General features: G+C 32.8%; 1 protein-coding gene across 6 annotated transcripts in view; it reads right to left on the bottom strand.

Annotated features, from left to right (window-relative positions):
• Positions 1-812: 812 nt before the first annotated feature.
• Positions 813-19,905, bottom strand: part of Bclaf1 (BCL2 associated transcription factor 1) — a 30,603-nt gene continuing 11,510 nt past the window's right edge. For 2 of the 6 annotated variants that reach the window (XM_026391850.2, XM_026391851.2), the window contains 9 exons: positions 18,201-18,866; positions 17,898-18,067; positions 15,577-15,682; positions 14,666-14,750; positions 12,058-12,233; positions 10,793-10,973; positions 9,689-9,835; positions 3,620-3,832; positions 815-3,472 (listed from right to left, as the gene is read on the bottom strand). In XM_026391850.2, coding sequence (XP_026247635.1) covers positions 3,467-3,472; positions 3,620-3,832; positions 9,689-9,835; positions 10,793-10,973; positions 12,058-12,233; positions 14,666-14,750; positions 15,577-15,682; positions 17,898-18,067; positions 18,201-18,866 — 1,750 coding nt within the window. In that variant the 3' untranslated portion in view covers positions 815-3,466. Of the gene's footprint in view, positions 3,473-3,619; positions 3,833-9,688; positions 9,836-10,792; positions 10,974-11,761; positions 11,925-12,057; positions 12,234-14,665; positions 14,751-15,576; positions 15,683-17,897; positions 18,068-18,200; positions 18,867-19,905 lie in introns of those variants that run through there. The other 4 variants (XM_026391853.2, XM_026391855.2, XM_026391854.2 and 1 more) reach the window with 4 other exon arrangements.

Below are 19,905 nucleotides of genomic sequence, written 5' to 3'. Positions count from 1 at the left end.
AATTGTCACCTGGTATGCCATTAAGGGTTGACATAAAGCCTTCAGAATCTTAAAAGCACTCTTATTGCTACACTTTTCTATGTTGTATGATAGGAATTAACAAAGTAGAAAAAAAATATATTAAAGTACTGCCCCTACTAAAGAAGTATACTTTAAAATTACCCAGTATTGCTAAACTCCCAAGAATCTTATACATCCTTTTACACACTTAGCTAACTTCTGTAACCAAGTTTTAAAGGGCTAATTTGCCATCTGTATGAGAAAAAAAATTTATCAATTTGTCTTAGCACCAAGTCCTATGAAAATACTTTGTATAAAAAGTTTAAAGGGCACAATGTTAAGAATTAAACCAGATCTTTTTTGAAGACTACAAAGACTAACTCCTTTCAGTTATTAACTAGCTACTGTATTTTTAGAAAGGAGTAATTTCTACCATATTTTGCCTGATAAAGTTCTATATTAACACAAGAACAGAACTTAAGCCACAAATCTCTCATTTTTCTTTGGGGACAAAACCTAGAGACTGAACTCAGAGACTCTACCACTAAGCTACATCCCCAGCCTTTGTCAAGAGTCTTGCTGAGTTGCTGAGTCTGGCCTTGAATTTGTGATTCTTTGTCTCAGTCTCCTATATAGCTGAGATTTATAGGCATGTACCAAGACCAGCAATTTCTTGTATATTATTAACAATAGCTCAGATTTATCAGCTTATAAAATTTCCCATTTTCCCAGGGGGGAAAATCCGAAGAAACAGTAAAGAAAGAGTTGAGAAATTAAAAAGTATTTATCAAGCCACACCACATTAGTTTCACTTACAGATGAAATGATATTTTAAAATCTAGAAACAGGCCATAGAAATCAGTCATGTAGAATAGACAAAAATAAGTCTTAAAATCAGGTAAACAAACAACAGCTATTACCACTTATGACATTTTATTGGCATATGACAATTTACAAGGGTCCCTGATGCATCATGATACATCACACTGAGTAAGAATCGTTTAACCATCTACATTCATTCTTATTGGGTAATATTTTCTCTCAAATTATAATTTAACTCCCAACGCTGATTTTAACTGTGACAAAGGGGAACAACAGCAAGAAGACTGCAATTTGAAAAACATTTTACTTTTTATGTTAAAATTCCTAGGATGCTGAAAAGTATACACACCTAGGAACTGAGTCATGGCCTTCTTAATCAGCTTTCTTATTTTTTTCTGGAAATATCCTTTGGTTCGTTTTTATTTCCCTTCTCTAGGCAAAAGGAAGTTTGTTAATGCAAGTATCAAAGAGTATTTCCTGGCACTCATAAACAAATATCCTTACCACGAGGAATCATTCAGCTTTAATAACATGTCATAAAGTGTAAAGTTAAATTGTGGTTTAAAAAAATAAACAGACCACTTTTTATATGCTTGGCTCTGTAAAAAATAAACATCCATAATGGTGTTCTATGTCAGAGTTCTCAGAATCACCCTATCCTACTATATATTCTGGTAGGATACTCTTCCTTCAATTTTTTTTAAGTTAATAAAAGTAACCAAAGATTAAAGCAATGCATTTGCACTTAGAATGTAACCTGCCCATAGGACCTTAAGCAGTCTTATTTCCAATTTATCTCCCTATTAAATAACTTCTCAGCAAATCCCATTTTCTCTGTCTTAAGCAGAAAAGCAAAACTGCACAATTATAAAGAGGGATTTGGTGTCTAGTAAAATAACAGTTAAAAGTTTTATATACTTATACAAAACAGAACAATCATGAAAATTCTCTATTGGAGGATCAAATCCATGTTGCTTTAATAAGCATTAAGCTGAATAGAAGTTTATTAATTGTATCCTGATTAAAGCAACACAAAGTTACTTATGCAGGCATTTCCTGTATAACTAGACAATTTCAGAAAGACAAAAGTGAGAAATCATGCAATACCAAGGAGTTTAGGCCACAAATATATACTGACTTTGGTTTTAGTTTCGTTTCCAATAGCTCTTAGCAAACGTCCCTGGCAGTAATCAAGGTGCTAGACACACTGCAAATCATCAAAATTGAGGATGAAAGAGCCATATACTTAAGATCTTTAAAATTTTATAACAGAAGCATTATCTTCTTCAAATGTAAACATATACAACTAATTCAGATGCTGAATTAAAATGAAATTTGCTAGCTTTATGTATGTTGAAAAAACAAAATCACTGGAAAGTGTACCCATTTCAAATTTTCATTCCTTTAAAAAAAGCTATTAACATAAACATAGAAAGAAATTTACATTTGAAAGATCATCTCTATCTGAAGAATAGAACCCATAGAAAGTAAAAGAAAAAGCCATTTTACCAACTGCAATTGAAAAGGAGGAAAAAATAAAATAAAAACCAAGGTAGATCAATGCTACAACATTGCCAAAACCTTTTATTGGTGACATTAGAAAAACAGGTTACTTAAAGTACCAAGGAACAATATGCTGTGTGTCTTATTTTCTTATGGTCACACTACAAACTAATTTTCAGCTGTTCAAAAGCACAAATAAATATGTAAGCTGTGAAATATATACTAACGCATCAAATTTATTCTGCAGGAATCCTCCTCCATACCAACACCAGGATTACAGGTTTTGTTGTTTCTGTGATTTCCTTAATACTAAGATGTTCTGTGGTACTCGGAGTTTTACTTGCAATATTATTACAAATCAGTTTTCTCTCAAATAGCTGGTATCTAAGACCATGACTCAAACTATCAAATAAGAATAAAAAGAAAACAATGAATTTTAAACTAAAATAGGAAAGACTTGTAAAAATGTGTTTTTATAGGCCACTGCTTGCTTTCAGTAAAAATAACATTTTCTCAAACCTTTCAATCTAATAGTTTGTACTTTTTAGTCACTGGCAAACCTTTCTTGCCTTCTTTAAACATTTGCTGAAGTGTGAAACTAGCATAGTTTACCAAAAGAACAACTTTATGGTATACATCAAAAATTAGCCACCCTACAATGTAGTGTTCGAATTAAGGAAGATGTTAAACAGATGTATACAGTTAAAATAATTAGTGTGGTCACTATAAACAATTTCTGTTCAGGGATTTGTAATGTAGAGCTAACGTTTACTTCAGAATAAAACATTAACAAACAGGGAGGGAAGAGAATCAGAACTTTCACAGAGTTGTACTTGACCATATCTTATAGACAAAGCAGAATTACAATGCATGTAACAAAAACAGTAAAAGATTTTTTTTAAAAGTTGATAGTTACAAATATGGAACGTTAACAATTTTCTACTTTATTTCAGTACAATTTTCAACATACAGTCTACTATTTTTCAAGATATTTGAAGACTTAAAACAAAATTTCTATAGACTACTTGCAAACAGTAAAATTTAAGTAAAATGCTTACATTCTTATCTGAAACAAAAATCAGGTAAAAAAAAAATGGTGGGTGCAAGTTCTGCTCTCTGTTGCCAATTTACTTCAGATACACTATTCCTAAGAAAAGAATAGAGAAATTGATGATTAATAAGGATAAGGACAGTAAAATATATACTATAATCCCATGTTCACAAAAATTAACTGATTTACCCACCAAATTCATACCAGCGAAAATATTTCAAGAATCAAGGTGAAATTATCTACCTTTTCTTCTTTACGTCTCTCCTTCTTTTCTTCATTATTTTCCATGGACTCTTCTTCATCTTCAACAATTCCATCCCCTTGGTATTTGTCATGAGTCCATTTTGGACTGCTACCTGATTTTTTGAAATTAAAGCGCCCTCTGCCACGCTGAAAAGTACCACGACCTCTTCCTCTTTTGGCCCAATAATCCACACCATCATCTCTGTCATCATGCTACAGAAAGGTTAAAAAAAAAAATCATCAAATCTTTCTTATAAAAAGATGACCTCTCGGTTCAATCATAAATAATGTAATTAATCTTCTGAAAACTGGGTATGTGAGACTGGTTATTTCGTAAAACATTGTCAGAGTAATCACATCTTAATATTTAGAAACACAAGCACCCCTTAAGGGTTGCCCAAACAACTACTAGGAGACTCTCAACTGATAAACTACCACTAATTTTCAGAATTCTAATTCTTATGGTGTCTGTATTATATCAACTTAAGTCCATGGCTGTTATGCTTCGTGCAATGAGATAAAAATACCGGACTTTTTCACAACAAAATTACTGTAGTCAGAAAGATGTGGCAAAGTAATAAAAATGTCCTTACAATATTATCATATTCATTAAATAAAAATATGTGGTATGAACTATACCTTATAGATAATATGATTTTAAAATACTATATTAAGATTCAAATCTAGATCAATGTATAGTACATATCAATCTTCTAGCTAGGAAATTTTAATGACAAATCATGATAGTATAGTCCCTGGAGTAATGTTGCCTCAGCTATTTTCTTCTTCACCAACTTGAAGTACTGCAGTTACTACATTCCAACCTTAACTTTTCATTTACTTTATTCAAATACTGATGCTCCCCCAACTTACAAATTATTCTATTAGGAAAAAAAAAATCTCCAAAATTGAAAACTATCCAACTTGGTAGATGAGCAGAATATTACATTGCAAATACAAAAGACCGTCTCCTGAATGTACCTTTAATGAACTATAGCCCACCTGAATTTACAAACTCTTAGATTTGTCACCCACAAAATGGGAAATAGAGAAAAATGATGCCCCTTACAAGGAAACAAGCATAATGCAAACAAAATATTGTATAGCCTTTGTGCATGTGTATTTAATACAGATTACCCTCTTGCATGATTTACAAAACTAGGATTATATAAGTAATTAACATACTATAATGAAAGAACATTTACCAATCTCTATTAAAACAAATGAAAGGGGGAGGGATATAACTCACTCGGTAGAGTGCTTGCCTCACATGCACAAAGCCCTGCGATCAATCCCCAGCACCACAAAAAAAAAAAAAAAAAAGCAGGGGGCAGTGGGGAGATTATATGGTAGAGGTGTGCACAACCCCATATAACTATCAAAAAATGAACTCAAAACACATCGTGGCCACTAGTACAGAGATTTTTCTATCCTGTGCAACACACTACAGTTGATCCCCAAAAATGCAAAAGACAAATAAAATCTAAATACATCAGGAAGAATTTAATTGCAAGCCTAACATAAAATATTTTAAAATAGTTGGCCACTCAAAATGATACCTACTCGATTATATAATTTCATGTGTTTACAGCATTAACACACCCACTATAAAAGTGTGTTTTTTTGTTTGTGGTACTGACCCAATATTCCAAGGCAAAGGTTCAAAAAAAATATTAACAGAAACCTTAACTCTGTAAATAATGGTGTTAATAATAATGCTTCTAGGCTGGGGATATAGCTCAGTTGGTAGAGTGCTTGCCTTGCATGCATAAGGCCCTGGGTTCAATCCCCAATACCACAAAAAATAATAATAATGCTTCTATAGTGCTTACTATGGGTAAAGTTTTATTCTGAGTACATAACATGGATTTGTTCAACAAACCCTCATAAAATACTGGTAACTGTCCCTGTGTTAGATTTTTAAAAATTGAGATGCTGAAAAATTAAAACCCCTTATGATCATCACCCATAAAGCCTCATAAATGATTAATTGTACAAGGTAGCTAAGAACTAGCAGAAATAGAAAAGGTGGTGGTAAAGTTGAAAGCCACTTTAAACTGGCGATTACTTTTAGAAGTACAATCACCTGAAATTTGATAAACTATCTTTCAGAAGGTATCCTAGCAGTTACCAAATTTATTTATGCTAATCATATTCTTAATCTTCAAATTCTAAGAATTTAGTAATTTGAAGCCTGTCACAGTGGCACATGCCTCTAATCCCAGCATCTCAGGAAGCTGAGGCAGGAGGATCACAAGTTCAAACCCAGCCTCAGCAACTTAGCGAGGCCCTAGCCAACTTGGCAGTATGCTATCTCTAAGTAAAAATATTTTTTTAAAAGGCTAGGGATGTGGCACTGTGGTTAAGCACCCCTGGACTCAATCCTTGATACCAAAAATAAGAATAATTTCAGATTAAATACATTATTTCACAAAGGGCCAGAAGCTAGCTAAAATATGAGTATCTATTAAAACCAGGATCTTTTGGATCCTCTTATCCTTTCTCTATAGGACCATCAAGTTTCAGGGCTAAACATATACATAAAGCTCAGGGTCAGAGCAGCTGCCTAGTACGTGCAAGATCCTTGTTTGATCGCCAGCACTACTATCTATCTATATCTACACACACACACACAAAAAAAAATCAAGTTTCAAAGGGTTACCTAAACTCCAATCTTGATCTTCTCCCACCTTCTTCTTCACCAGGGACTTTTCCTCTGAAGATACATCAATTTAACAACACCAAGAACCTCCTTATTTCTCTACTTTCCCATCTACTCCAACTCTTCAAACTCACTTATCACTCAGGTTCTACTTTAGACTAATATCTTTCTGGCTGTTCTTATTACTGAAAACATTACCACAGTTTCACAAAAATAGTTGATAGGAATTTTCAGAAAAGAATTCAAGAAATGCTACTGTAACTCAGAATTGGAGGATCAGTGGTACTTCAAATCTGTTTCTGGAGCCCAATACATGGGTCCAAATACTGACCACATTCCTAGCTACACAATGGTCAAGCTACTCTATTTTCATAGTTTCTTTATCTGTAAAAACAGAATGATAACCCCAGCTCAAAAGGACTTTATATACACTCAATAAGTTAATACATGTAAAGTATTTAAGAAAGTCACCTACCATACTACAGTAATTCTCTGTAAGTGCTACTTATTATTACTAAGTATTTTTATCAACAAAGGCAAAATTTCTATACTACTGATCATTCTGAAAGATCCTAAGGGAAATATCTAGTATTTTGAAATTTCATTTCTTCTGACTTCTATCTTTGATTATATTTATATTCTCAACACTAACTGTATAAAAGATCAGTCTCTTTACAAAAAGACGAAAAATAGATACAGTTCAAATATTCACTAAAATTTGAATAATAAAAACTTTAAATTGGGAGACTGAAACAGAAGGATCACGGGTTCAAAGCCAGCCTCAGCAACTTAGGAAGACCCTAGCCAAGTTGGCAAGACTCCATCTATAAATAAAATATGAAAAAGGACTGGAGTATGGCTCAGTGGTCAAGCGCCCCTGGGTTCAATGGGGGGAAGGGGAGACAACATGTAAGACTGAAGTTGCTGTTTCTTCTTTGTTGTTATTTTGGTACTGGAAACTGAAAACAGAGGCACTCTATAGTGAGACTGTGATCCTCCTACCTCAGCCTCTCAAGTCACTGGAGGGCATGCACCACTATACCCAGTTAGAGTTGTTATTTCAATGGCTCACAACAAATATGAACCAAAATAATCAAGTCAGAGAACTGATTTATAAGGAAAATAACTTGTGTATTCAGGTGCTAATTTTACTCAATGTTCTAGTGAATATCAGTGTGACACATGCATACAGTTTTATATACAAATTTTCAAACTTTAGCCCAGAACAGAAACATAAAATATTACAGCTACTGCCGGCACAGTGGCACACACCTATAATCCCAGCTACTTGAACACTAAGGCAGGAAGATTCCACTTTGAGAAAAGCTTCAGCAACTTAGCAAGACCACATCTCAAAATAAAAATTTAAAAAGGCTGGGGATGTAGCTCAGTGGCAAAGTGCACCTTGGTTCAATACTCCAGTACAGCAAAAAAAAAAAAAAAAAAAAAAAAAAGCGAATAAATTACTAATTTGAAGTAGCTAAATTCTTAAAATAACAATTTATTTTATTGATAAAATACATTATTAAAAGTCAAAATCTGAAAGAATGGCAGAAGATCTGACCTATATAATATATCTTTAAATTAGTGAAGTGGCAAACAATCATTATGTACTTGGTCACCTCTCATTCCCTTTAAATGTTTCACCTTTCACACTTGGTTTACCTCTCATATTTTACTGGTATTACTCATTCCCCAACCCTTAAGATTTTTTTCATCTAAAACTATATTAACAACTACCCATTGGACATCTCCACTTTAGTTCTCTCCTTGTCAGAACCTGACCAGAACAGAATTTGATCTTCCCAAAGACATTATCTTCCCTCTACATTCCCTACTCTTTATTACAACACTCATTCAACTAGATGGTCTCAAAGTTCCCAGAAGTACATTCTCACCTTTTCTCAAATGTAGCCCCTAAATCTTCTATTTTAAAAAAACATGATTTTTCTGAACCCCATTTAAAATCCAAATTAAAGTACTATGGCGTTCCCTATCAGACTTGCTTTTCCTCGGTTCTCACAAACTTATACCACCATCCAATGCACTAAAATTCTCTATGCATACTGTTCAACCCCTTCTGAAATCTGTAGTATAGTTGCCCACCTTTTAAGCTCAACCAAGTTTGAGTCAAACCAAGTTTCCCTAGAATGTCGTTCACTTCTGGCAAAAATCCACAATTCCCTCCTTTGGGAAAAGCCACCATATATAATTAGAAAATTTCTCTATTACTGGTCTCTTAAGTATCATCTTATATGTGTTTTTCCTTTTCTAGTACCCCAGCATAAAACAGTAGTCTGTTAATAAACTCAAATCAAAAAGTAGACGCATCTATTACTGAATCAAATGCCTTTTACTTTCCAGACTATCAACTCAAATGCAACTTAGTACAAGTTTCCCATGAAAAAGGTATAAACTGAGCAAACACAACTTATATAACTTTTTCAAACTTCTGGACGTTAAAAAAGAAAAGTAGAAATAAACTTGAATGAATTACATTTACCATTTTCCTAACAAAATAGAGATTCACTTCAGAATGCAGCTTTATCCTCTATCTAAGCACACCTGTCATGGACATTCAGGTTTAGTCAACTATATTTATAAAAAGCCAAATGAAAAGACAAAAATCTTCTAATAAATCCATTACTATTTTCATCCTTGCTTCCACTAAGCAACTAATTCTTAAACTAGCCTCTGAAGCATGACTTCCCTGAAGAACTTTTATTAAAAAAAAAAAAAAAAAAAAGAATACTTTCAGATAATACTTTTTGACATTTTTAAGTCTAACTCTATAATGCAGGACAGACCCTTTCCCTCAGGACAAATTGCAGAAAATTATCATCCGTATCTGGTGATCTTTCAGAACTCATCGCCTCTAGCTTTATTCTTGGAAAACTACTTCATCTACATCACAAAGAAGCATCAAATCAGTGCATCTAGCCCATTTTCTTAATTTTTATCTCCCTTTAATTTCAATGAAATGACAGGATCCCTAAGATCCTTATTACAAGTAGTATGAAAATATTTTCCATCTTTAAACAAATAGCTCTGATGATTAATAGGGCATCTGAAAGAGAAGTTTCTGCAACTACTGTCTTATAGACAGATATGAATCATATATTAAGCTCAACTATAACATAATGTTCTTCTATGAATGGCTATCAAATCAAGTTTATTTTTAGTTGACCTTGATCAGCCTACATGTGATATCAAATAAGAATAAACATGAGTAAAGGGACCCACATTTTTAAAAAGCTTCAAATCATCTGAGTAATGATTTTTTGGAAAGGTTTCCCATGTTATGGTGAATCTTTCTCATATTAGTGGATATCTGTACTCAAATGTATTCACCTAGTATATCTTGAAAATAATTGCAAACCAAATAAACACAGATTTCTAACACCCACCAAGAAGTACTTCTTGCTCTTTGGGGTATATTCTGGATCCCATTCCTCTTCCTTCGGTCTCTTTTGAAAAGTAGTATTTGAGTTGTTTGGACCAGTATTTGTCCCAGCAAAAACTCCTCTGGCTCTTCCTCTGCCTCTAATTCGAAACTGATTAACATTAACAAAATTGTTTAGTAATGCAATCAAAAGTATTTAGTCACATGCAAACTCTAATTTTACTGCAATAACAAAAAAAAAAAAAAAATATTGCCATTTCTACCTGAATCTTATTTCATAGCCACTGAGGATGAAAAGAATGGCCATTTCATAACATAGGTGTGGGGGGGGGGAAACAACTCTGCATACTGATGGGGGGGGGGTAAGGGGGGAAAAACCTAAATGTCAGAAGACGCACTTTTAAAGGCCTGAATTTTAAAACAAACAAGCCCACTCCCACTTTACTACCTAAGAGTTGCCTAGTTCCTCTGAATTATCTCAGGAGTCCAAAGTATTCAACAACATCTATTACCATGTAAGAAAAGTTCGTCTCTTCCCACATGACCTAATAAATCCTACAATAAGAAACGAGCTGAAGATAGAAATATGAATCTATAACTTAAAGTGGCAAGAAGATGTACTACTATGGAATTATTAAACAGTTTAACAACTTTATGGAAACATAAGGATAATGTGTATACAAGGTAGAACAGAAAGTTATATATTACTTCAATGACTGATACACATAAGCAAGGACTTGAACAGGCAAAAATGAAAACAGCTGTAACAGAGAGATGAACATATAAAATATTTTAGGTTTTATGACAGTTTTTCAAAAACTAATAAAGTATTTTAAAAAATAGATCTCCACCAATAACTTTCCTTGATACTCAGGTTTCTAAGGACTACATGTGCTCATTGATCTGAAAAAAATCTAGTTCACAGATGCTTTAAGATTTCAAAAATGGCATTTTTCACTGAAGACATTGCTTTAAATGTCATTTCATTTTTCAAAGCTAATTCTGACTTCAGGAATAATGATTCACATAACAGATAATCTTATCTTTGACATCCCTGTGTACAATAAAGTAAAACCCTCAAATAATCTAAGGCAATTTTATTACTTACAAAGGTTCCTCGTGGTCGGCTAACTCCTGCAAAGCCTGAGTATTCTTTCATTTCATGATGGGTTTTAAATTCTTCTTCTCTTTCCTTCTTACTCTCCTTTTCTTCTCGAGAACTGGGAGAAGAAGGTGATGCTGAAGAGGACGAAGATCGAGAATGATCTTGCTCTCTACTTTTATGTTTACTGCAAAATAAAGAAAACAAAAAAGTGCCATTTTTAAAAAGATAGAGAACCCTGTTGAATCTTAGTAACAAGAGGGATATTCAAAAAACTATCCCCTATTAAAATTATTACATAAGTAAAATAATTGGGTGTTAAACTTTGACAGTCTGTTTCCATTCTCTTTCAATGTTTTACACCACTACTAAAAACATGCTATGGTCTAAACTAGTAGACTGTTAAACTTCAAGAATGAGGTAGAGTTCTCCAAATATTTTTAAGTTAACTTATAGAATCTTTTGTTATTTTAATGAAAGGAAAAGAGGAGTAGGAAAAAGAAGGTTCTTAAGGCCAAGATTAAAATGACTGTAGTTTGTACACCCCGGGTGAGAACAGTTTGTATGGTTTGGGCCATAACACCAATATAGAAATAAAAAGCACATGACATTGCAAATACCAATCATAATTATAAATACACAAATAAAACACACCATTTACCTAAAGAACAGCAAGAAAAACAATTATCTACAGTATTTTGTATTCCTAGTATTTATTTGACTCTATGATGATCAAATTTACATGATTCTAATCCAACACCTGAAAAGGTCATACCTTTGATAACTCTTACCACTGCTAACAGTATCCATGGTAACATTATTTTGAAAAGACTAATACACATTGCTACTCCTAGTCCTTCCTCCCCACCCATCTCTCCCATGTTAAACCACTAGATATCAGTTTAAAATTTTTGTACTCTGGGTGTTATGAGTTGAAAAAGTGCGGAATCAAGCATAACGAACCAAAGTTCTTACACAAACTGTTTCTAGAAATGCACTGCATTGAAGTCCAACCTCCTGATGTAGCCTGGATAATAGGACACATTAATTTGTCATTTTTTTTTTCAGTGTTAGCTTGCTATTCCAAAGTTTTTGTCCTCATCCACCATAAGCCGTGTAAAAGACAAATACATTTTTGCTGTAAAACAAATAATTTTAATTGTTTAAATTTAAACATTCGATTACATAGTCAAAATTGAAAGCAATTAAGCTGACAATTATTAAAGGCTAATTAGAAGCTAAAACCTAACTCAGACAATTTTAACAATTACCTGTCATCTTTGTAAGATTTGTATTCCTTGTAATCTTTTGGAGTTTTTTCTTGCTTTCTTGATCCACTGGATTCCCTGGAGCCCTTGGAATCCCCCCGTTCTTTACTTCTTTCTTTTCTACGGCGATCAATGTCATGCCGAAGATCAGCAGAATCACACCTTAATTTTTTATCTCCCTATAAAAGACAGATAAGTAAAGTACAGAGTTTAGGGAAGAGACAGAAAATATACATAAATACACACAGACTTATGCCAGTTTCTAAAAGAAATTGGCATTTTGGTATCAGAAAAAAATGGATCATATGATATACTACAATCATCCTTAGATATTTTTTTAGTTTTTCCCCCAATTTTTTAAAATTTGTGTATAAGTGCAGTAGGACTGGAGAAATTGCTAAAAACAAATTATCTTGAGTATTTTATACTCAAGATAAAAGTAATTCCTAAAATATTCTGTTCAGTGAAAAGATAAACATTATTCCACTCAGAACATCCTCATTAATTATCCCTCATCCTGCCAAATACCTTTTTTATAACAGTTGAACAATGTCATAATCTCAAAATTATGATGTAGCCTTCTGCCTATAAAGTTGAGAGATCCTAAAGTAATGATTCTCATTAACTAAGCCTCATTATCATCAAGCTCTTCCCAAGTCAGTCGACAAACTGAAAAAGCGCTTCAAAAGTAAGAATACTATAATTTCCATAACATGCAAGTGGAATATGATTAATGAAACCAACTGAGGTTGAACAAGGGTTGAAACAAAGCCAGAAAGGTCTTATTCGAAATCCTGTACTCAGTATCTTGGACCATATACTGCCCTTTCTCAATTCAGGTATTGCAACGGACATTAGTTTAACTGGGTCACAATTCACCTCCTTCTTGTTCCATTGCTTTTTCAAATACTATATAATTTAGGAAGATGGAAAGAGGCATCTAGGAATGAAGAGAAATTATACATCAGTAAGATGCTAAGCAATGTGGACATCCTTGATAGTATTCAACAATAAGAAGTATTTATTCTGGGAAGTCTAGCTATAATATTCATAAGCATTCATAAAACTCAATGTATATACATACATACACACACACACACACACACACACACACACACACACACACACACATCTCCAAATGAGAACTACTCACCTATTTGCTCCTAGGGTAACAAAAATCTAATCAAGAGCAAAAAACTTCCTATTCACCTAGGTAATACCAAGTCCACAAGTAACAAGTGAAACTACTTTGTGAATTGAAAACTATGTATGTATGTGTATATATATATATATATATATATATATGTACATATATATATATACACACACACACACACATTAATTGCATATTAACATGTTTATTAGAAAGATGAAGGATAAATAAAAACCAATGTCATATCCTCTTGTCCATCCATCAGTTATCACTATTCTCTCTTCCAGATCAAAATCTAGTCTGAATAATAAGAGAAAAAAAATACTCACTGTCAAGAGCACAACAGAAGACTAAATTTGGGGGAAAACAAAATTAACTAACATTGAACCCAAAGTAATGAAGATAAAAAAAGCACAAGAAAAAAAAAATCAACTTCTCAAAATAGGTTTTTCCAAAATAAACATGCCCCATGCAAAGCAATCACTTTCTTTGTAAACTCTAGATTCCACAACCCAATAGATTAAGAGCATGCCCTCTTTAAATAATTTGTATGCTATCAGCTTCTAGTAACAAAAGTGCCAGGGATTCAAAGTAGCCCAATTATTCCACAACTCTGAGAATCAAATGTATTCTCATTTTTTTAGTTAGAAAAATCAAGATCCAAGAAGTTAATTATTTTTCAATCATAACAGAGATTACTTACTGATGGCCAGAATTAGAACCAAGCAATACTTGCAAAAGCTTCCTAATCTATTCAAAATAAGAGACAGTTGCTCCCTTCCACCTGTTTTGCACACAGAACGAACATTTGTTCTATAGGCTATTCTACCTAAAAAATGTCGATTTTGAAATACCAGAGGTTTATCAGAGTGTCCTCAAGCACCATATTTCATTCCCTCTAAGACCCTCATTCCCATGCCTCATCTTTCATAGGCTCTTTATAAGTTTAAAAGCCATCTCCCAAAACACAAATATTTTAATAGAGATGTTTTTTTTTCAAGACACACTTAGAAATCAGTTTACAGATTGCCTCTTTATAGCACACATAAAAATGCCCCAATAGCATAGGGATTACTTCTTGCTATTTGTGAACAACCTTTACTTTAAGCACACACAAATTCTAATATCCATCTCAAAACTCTATAGAAACCATAATATAATTTATATCTTTGCTATCATCATCTTCCTTTATCTACTCACTGGCTCTTTACATTTTCTTAGGACTAAATATTTCCTTTTCACTAGCATTTTCAAAAAGTCCTTTCGTTTTTAATTTAAGGTACTTTATTGTCAGCTTAATGTCTTCTAAAAAAAGCAATATGTATAATACCATAAATATATATTTACAAATTAAAAATAGAAATTATCTAATAAACATTTTGCCTTAATAAAACTATATTTAGTACAGTATCATTACACTGAACTTAACAAGAAAAAGAAATGCATTCAAAAATGTACCTTCTGATTTTCTTCTTTAAAAACTCTCTCTTCCCCTGCTAAACGGGTATGCTTCCTCAGAGCACTTGGAGAGATGTCGATTCTCCTTAATGTAAATAAAGTGTATTTAGTACAAAAAATTACTTTTTTGGAGAGATACTAGAAGTTACTTTTCTTCCAATCGACTCACAATAAGACTATTAATTCCTAATAGAAACAATATCCATTAGGGATAAATCAGAATGCGTTGGCTACATTTTTATATATAAGTGAAACCTGACATTTTAAGTAACCATTTTAATTAACAAAAAATAATGTTTGTAATAAGTATTAAAATTACTGTGCAATCTTAACACCTCATTTTCCTCAGTGAACACATGAATATAATCACTAGCTCCTTAACACTCTTCCTAGTTTTAACTATTCAGTATAAATACTTTCTCATATTCAATACAATAATCTTTTGGGGTTTTATTCTATATCTCTCCTTTCAATGACCGTATCAGCTGAAAATTCCCAGTGCTTCCTGAGAAAGCATCATCCATACTACAGCAATAAAGTACTAAGCACTGAATTAGATACTGTATAACCAGCATCACTGTCACCATCAGCCTGCAAAGTATTATCCTTATTTCTGCATGTGAAAAAAAAATCGATGTCCAAGATTAAATAACTTGTTCCTCACAATGCAATGAAGTCATACAGCTAGGACTGCAACATAATTGTCAACATACATATTCTTTTTGTGAAAAAGTACTATGTTTCACCAAACATTTGTATTTCACAACCTTATTAGTAGAAAATGAGAGGGGAAAAAAAAAAAGTAAGTTTACTTGGATCATGATATCATATACTTTCTGTATAATCTTGTTTAAACAATTTCCTTCTATTCAAAACAATACTTTAACACGCAAATTCAGTACTACACATACCTGTGTATCTCAGGGCTCTTTTGCCGGGTACTATGTTCTTCAGTGGCTTTCTGATACGAAGTGAACCGCTCGTTTAGGGTCACTGCAGCAGATTTGAAGTATTGCTCTGTTGATTTAGGAGAAATACTGCCGAATTAGGAATCTTTAAGAGGGGATTTTCACTTGTGACAGAAGGGCATGTAGCAGGTGAAAAGAAAATAAAAATATTCAAGAAACCTAGCAGAAGAGAATCAAGTGTTACAAAAAGTTCCTACCCTTTCCTTTTTAACTTCTTGATTGCAAATTTCCTCACAGGTCCTTGTCAATATTACATATAATCCAAGAACAATACATTAAATGAAGTCTAATTTCACACTAATGCACTACTTCCTCAAATAGAAAAGGAACAACATGTGGATGCCCATAATTATACCTTGTCAATTCATGAATCAATGAAGCTACTTCGAGCAATTTTTTGCAAAAAAAAAAATACAGAACTACAGAGATGGTTTGAGTAAACTGATAAAATTATTTCACCAAGAACTTATGTTGACATAACAGAAATGGCTTTAAGAAAAAAGTGAAGATTGCCATTAACTGGAAAAATATTTTAATTTATATTTAGTAATTATTCCAAAAATCTGGCATCGTGGCAAACCTGACAATATATCTGATATTGTTGTCTTGTTTTACAATTTTAAAATTAGTAATATCGATACTGATTAGTTTATAAACCAGTTCAAGGTATATGCTGTAAATGTAAAATAGACGTATAAAGTCATGAGCTATGAAATGTTACATTATGAAGCAAGCTATCTGCTTAACAGGTCAACATACATCTGTGTCAACTTACCGCCCAATATCCAGCACATGTCTCATAACCAATCATTAAAACGTGAAACGGCCACTACAAGGGTAGTGCCTCAATCATAATTCCATGAAACCCAGGAATTTGAGCTAGCAACTCAGTTTTTATGCCATTTTTGCCAGGAAGACAGAAGATTCAACTTTGCCTGTATCTTTCAACAGCTATTTTACTTTGAAACATGGATTTTGCCATTTCAAAACATACTCCAGGACCTAGTTACAATGAAAAAGAAAACATCACTGGGCATTTTCAGCTCTATATAAAGTAAGAGCTGTTCAGATCGGTTGCATAATACCAAATATGAAACATAACTATCATCAATTCTTTTTAAAAAGAAAAAAAATGAAAAAGGAAAAATTTTATCAAAATCTGATCTCAAAACTCAGCGATAAATTGTAAAATGTGAGAAAGGTCAAAAAAGGTGAAAAAAGAAAAAAATACTAATGTTTCATACTTTACCACAGTAACATGGTAATAAACTGGTTCACAATCTTACTTATAGCAAAATAGCAAAACTCTTTTGTTACCATGTTTAAGTAATTACATCCAAAAAGACTCAATTATTTACTGTTTTGAAATATCAATATCAAGCCCATAAGGAATTACTAGTGATGAGTTTCAGCTATTATGAGTTGTTCTCATGACAAACTTAAAAAAAAAAAAAAAGAAAGAAAGAAAAAAAGAAAAAAGACTTTTAAGACCAACTGCCATGAAGGTTCCTGAGAATGAACCTATTAAACAGAAAAACAAAAACACAACTTAACCTAGTTGCCCAAAAAGTCATACCCTAAAATCTTTCAAAATTATTAGTAATTCTGAAGCTAGAATTACATACCGGTGAAAACAAAAAATCATTACTTTAGTTGAAATGACAACCCTCACCTTTAGGGATCTAAAGAAATGTTCTATGATCCTAATTAGTCGCTACTTATGTAATCACTATTCATCTAACATCTTGGTAATTTTTTTAAATGAGGATAAACCAGAAAAAAAGTACTACATCAAGCAGTACAAAAAGAAGACAGGAAGTTAATACTATTTTCCTCTGGTTTCAGATTTCTTTAAAAATAGAACAGAAATTCTTAAGAAATAATAGTAACCATACTGCCTCATTTTGTTATAAACCTATGCCAATAGTTAATTAAGTCATGCAATAAAAGTAATTAAATTAATTAAGCCTTCTGCACTTCAAATACATTATACCTTTATAAAGACTTTCAGATTTAAATAAATCTACATATTTTAATATAACTTATTAGAATATTTTCATTCTACCATTTTGTTCACTTTTTATTTAATATCTTCATGACTCTTGATGCCCCTCAAGACTGGTATCTCTTCCTCAATATTATTTTTCCAAATTTTTAGGATTTAATGTAAACCTGCTAGCCCTAGGTATAATAAAGTGTAAATAATCATTTTTTCCTGCATGCAAGAGAAGTTTAAGTCACAACAATAAACACACTAAGCATACCTTTAACATGATGAACCAAGGACACAATGTGTTGTATAAATGACTCTGAAGTGCTTTTGCTGGCCTGAGGCAACTTAATGTGGTCAAAGATGGATCGGAACTCTTGCTCCTTCTTGACAGAATGGACAAGTGTACTAGCAAGCAGCCTGTCTTTAGTCAAGGATGCAGGTCTGAAACATATGGATAACACACACACACACAAAATATACCATTGGTTTGAATGTGAAAACACCACGTTCAGAAAATAAGATTACCAACTAAAAACCCACACAGCTTACTTACTGGACATCAGTGTGGAATTACCTGTTAGAATCATCAAGAGGAACAGGTGCCATTTTGAGTTTGACTTCGGGACGATGAGAATCACTGGCTATCATTTTGATCCTAAGTGGGCTCTCCTCTCTGAAGGTAGACTTTTCTCGTGCATCCAGATTCTTGTGTAGAGGGGGACTGTAATCAAAGAGGTCTTTGAGCTTTTCAGATTTTACCTGCTCAGGTGACTGAGTTTCTTTCTTTACTGTTATTCTTTCAGAATTTTTGTCGTCTTCCTTGTGCTTATCTTTTGTAGTGCTAGGCCTTTCCACTACGTATCCAGTCTCTTTAAGTTTATAATTTTTTTCTTCTCTAAATCCATCACTTTCTCTATTGCCTTTCAGTGAAACTTTGGACTTGTACTTGGGTCCTTCCTCCTCAGTATTCCGGTGAGATGCAGTAGCAAAATTTTTACCCTGATCTGCGAGGACTGACTTCCTGAACTGTCTATAATCCTCTGTCTCCTCTGTGTCATCCCCTTCTGAATCATTAAACTTTTGTTTTCCAGACTCTTTATCACTGAAGTAATCTAGAGCTTCCTGATCTTCCCATTCTCCCTCTGCCCTCCCTTTCTCTGATCCTTTCTCCTTTGGAGCCTCTTTATCCCTGGTATTACCCCTATCAAGCAGGAATACTCTAGACTCTTCATCTGTGAACCTGTGAATAAGCAAAGAAGAGGATAGTAACTCTGGAGTGCATTCATTGTAGATCACTTGCATACTTAAATGTGTTGCCCAATATCACAGGACCAGCAATGAGAAAATAACGCTACTGAAAAGGTGTTTTTTTCAAATCCCACTTTTTATAAAATCAAAAATACCTTCACATAAAACATATGTACTGTTTTTAAATTTACATTAAATATTCTAAAGTTTAAAATGTATAAAATGATCTCAAAAACCTATTCCATTCTGTCACAGTCCACAATTTTGCCTAAACAAATCCAAATTTCTACAGAGATCTTACAATATACAACATTTAAGCTGCAATACGTAGCCTAAATTTAACTTTTGAGACCAAGAAGCAATAAAGGATAATACACAAACCTACTAGAATTTCTTATACTCAACATTGCTATTCCATTAATCTTATCACATAAACAAAAGCACAAATGGACTTTAATGCAATTAAGATATTTAATACTCTAGCTGAATCACTAGAGTTCAAGTTTATATAAACCTAGCTCTAGAAAATGGAAATATTAAGTAGAACTACAAGTATCAGTCAATAAAAATATTAACTATATGCTAATATACCATAAATAGTGTACTTGGTTCTATTTCCTCACTTAAGTCAGTCAACACTACATTAAGAACCAAATTTAATTAATAGCAATTTTCCACAATGCTTAAAATCAGAATTTAGACAAATTTTTTTAAATGTCATTAAAGGTACTGAAAATTCAAATTCCATCATCTTTTCCAAAGTCAGGCAGAATTTATTAAATACTGACAACTGAAATGTTTGTAATACCACCTAAGAATGTAAAACTTAAGAGCATCATTTATGAAGATTACATTTTAGTGGTAAAAAGAATAAAAACAAACTTTCAATGCTCTACCAATTTCTAGTTTGATGGTTCTTAACACATTATTGGTCCTGCTTTACACTTTTAAATTTCTCCTCACTAATATTGTTAATTTTGGACTGACTAAAAATGCATAAAAGTAAGAGATAAATTAATTTTTAGTAGAAC

Source organism: Urocitellus parryii, chromosome 8 (genome assembly GCF_045843805.1).
Source record: "Urocitellus parryii isolate mUroPar1 chromosome 8, mUroPar1.hap1, whole genome shotgun sequence".
NCBI lineage: Eukaryota > Metazoa > Chordata > Mammalia > Rodentia > Sciuridae > Urocitellus > Urocitellus parryii.
Note: the sequence above shows the minus strand (reverse complement) of the source record. Positions and strands in the feature narration are given on the sequence as shown.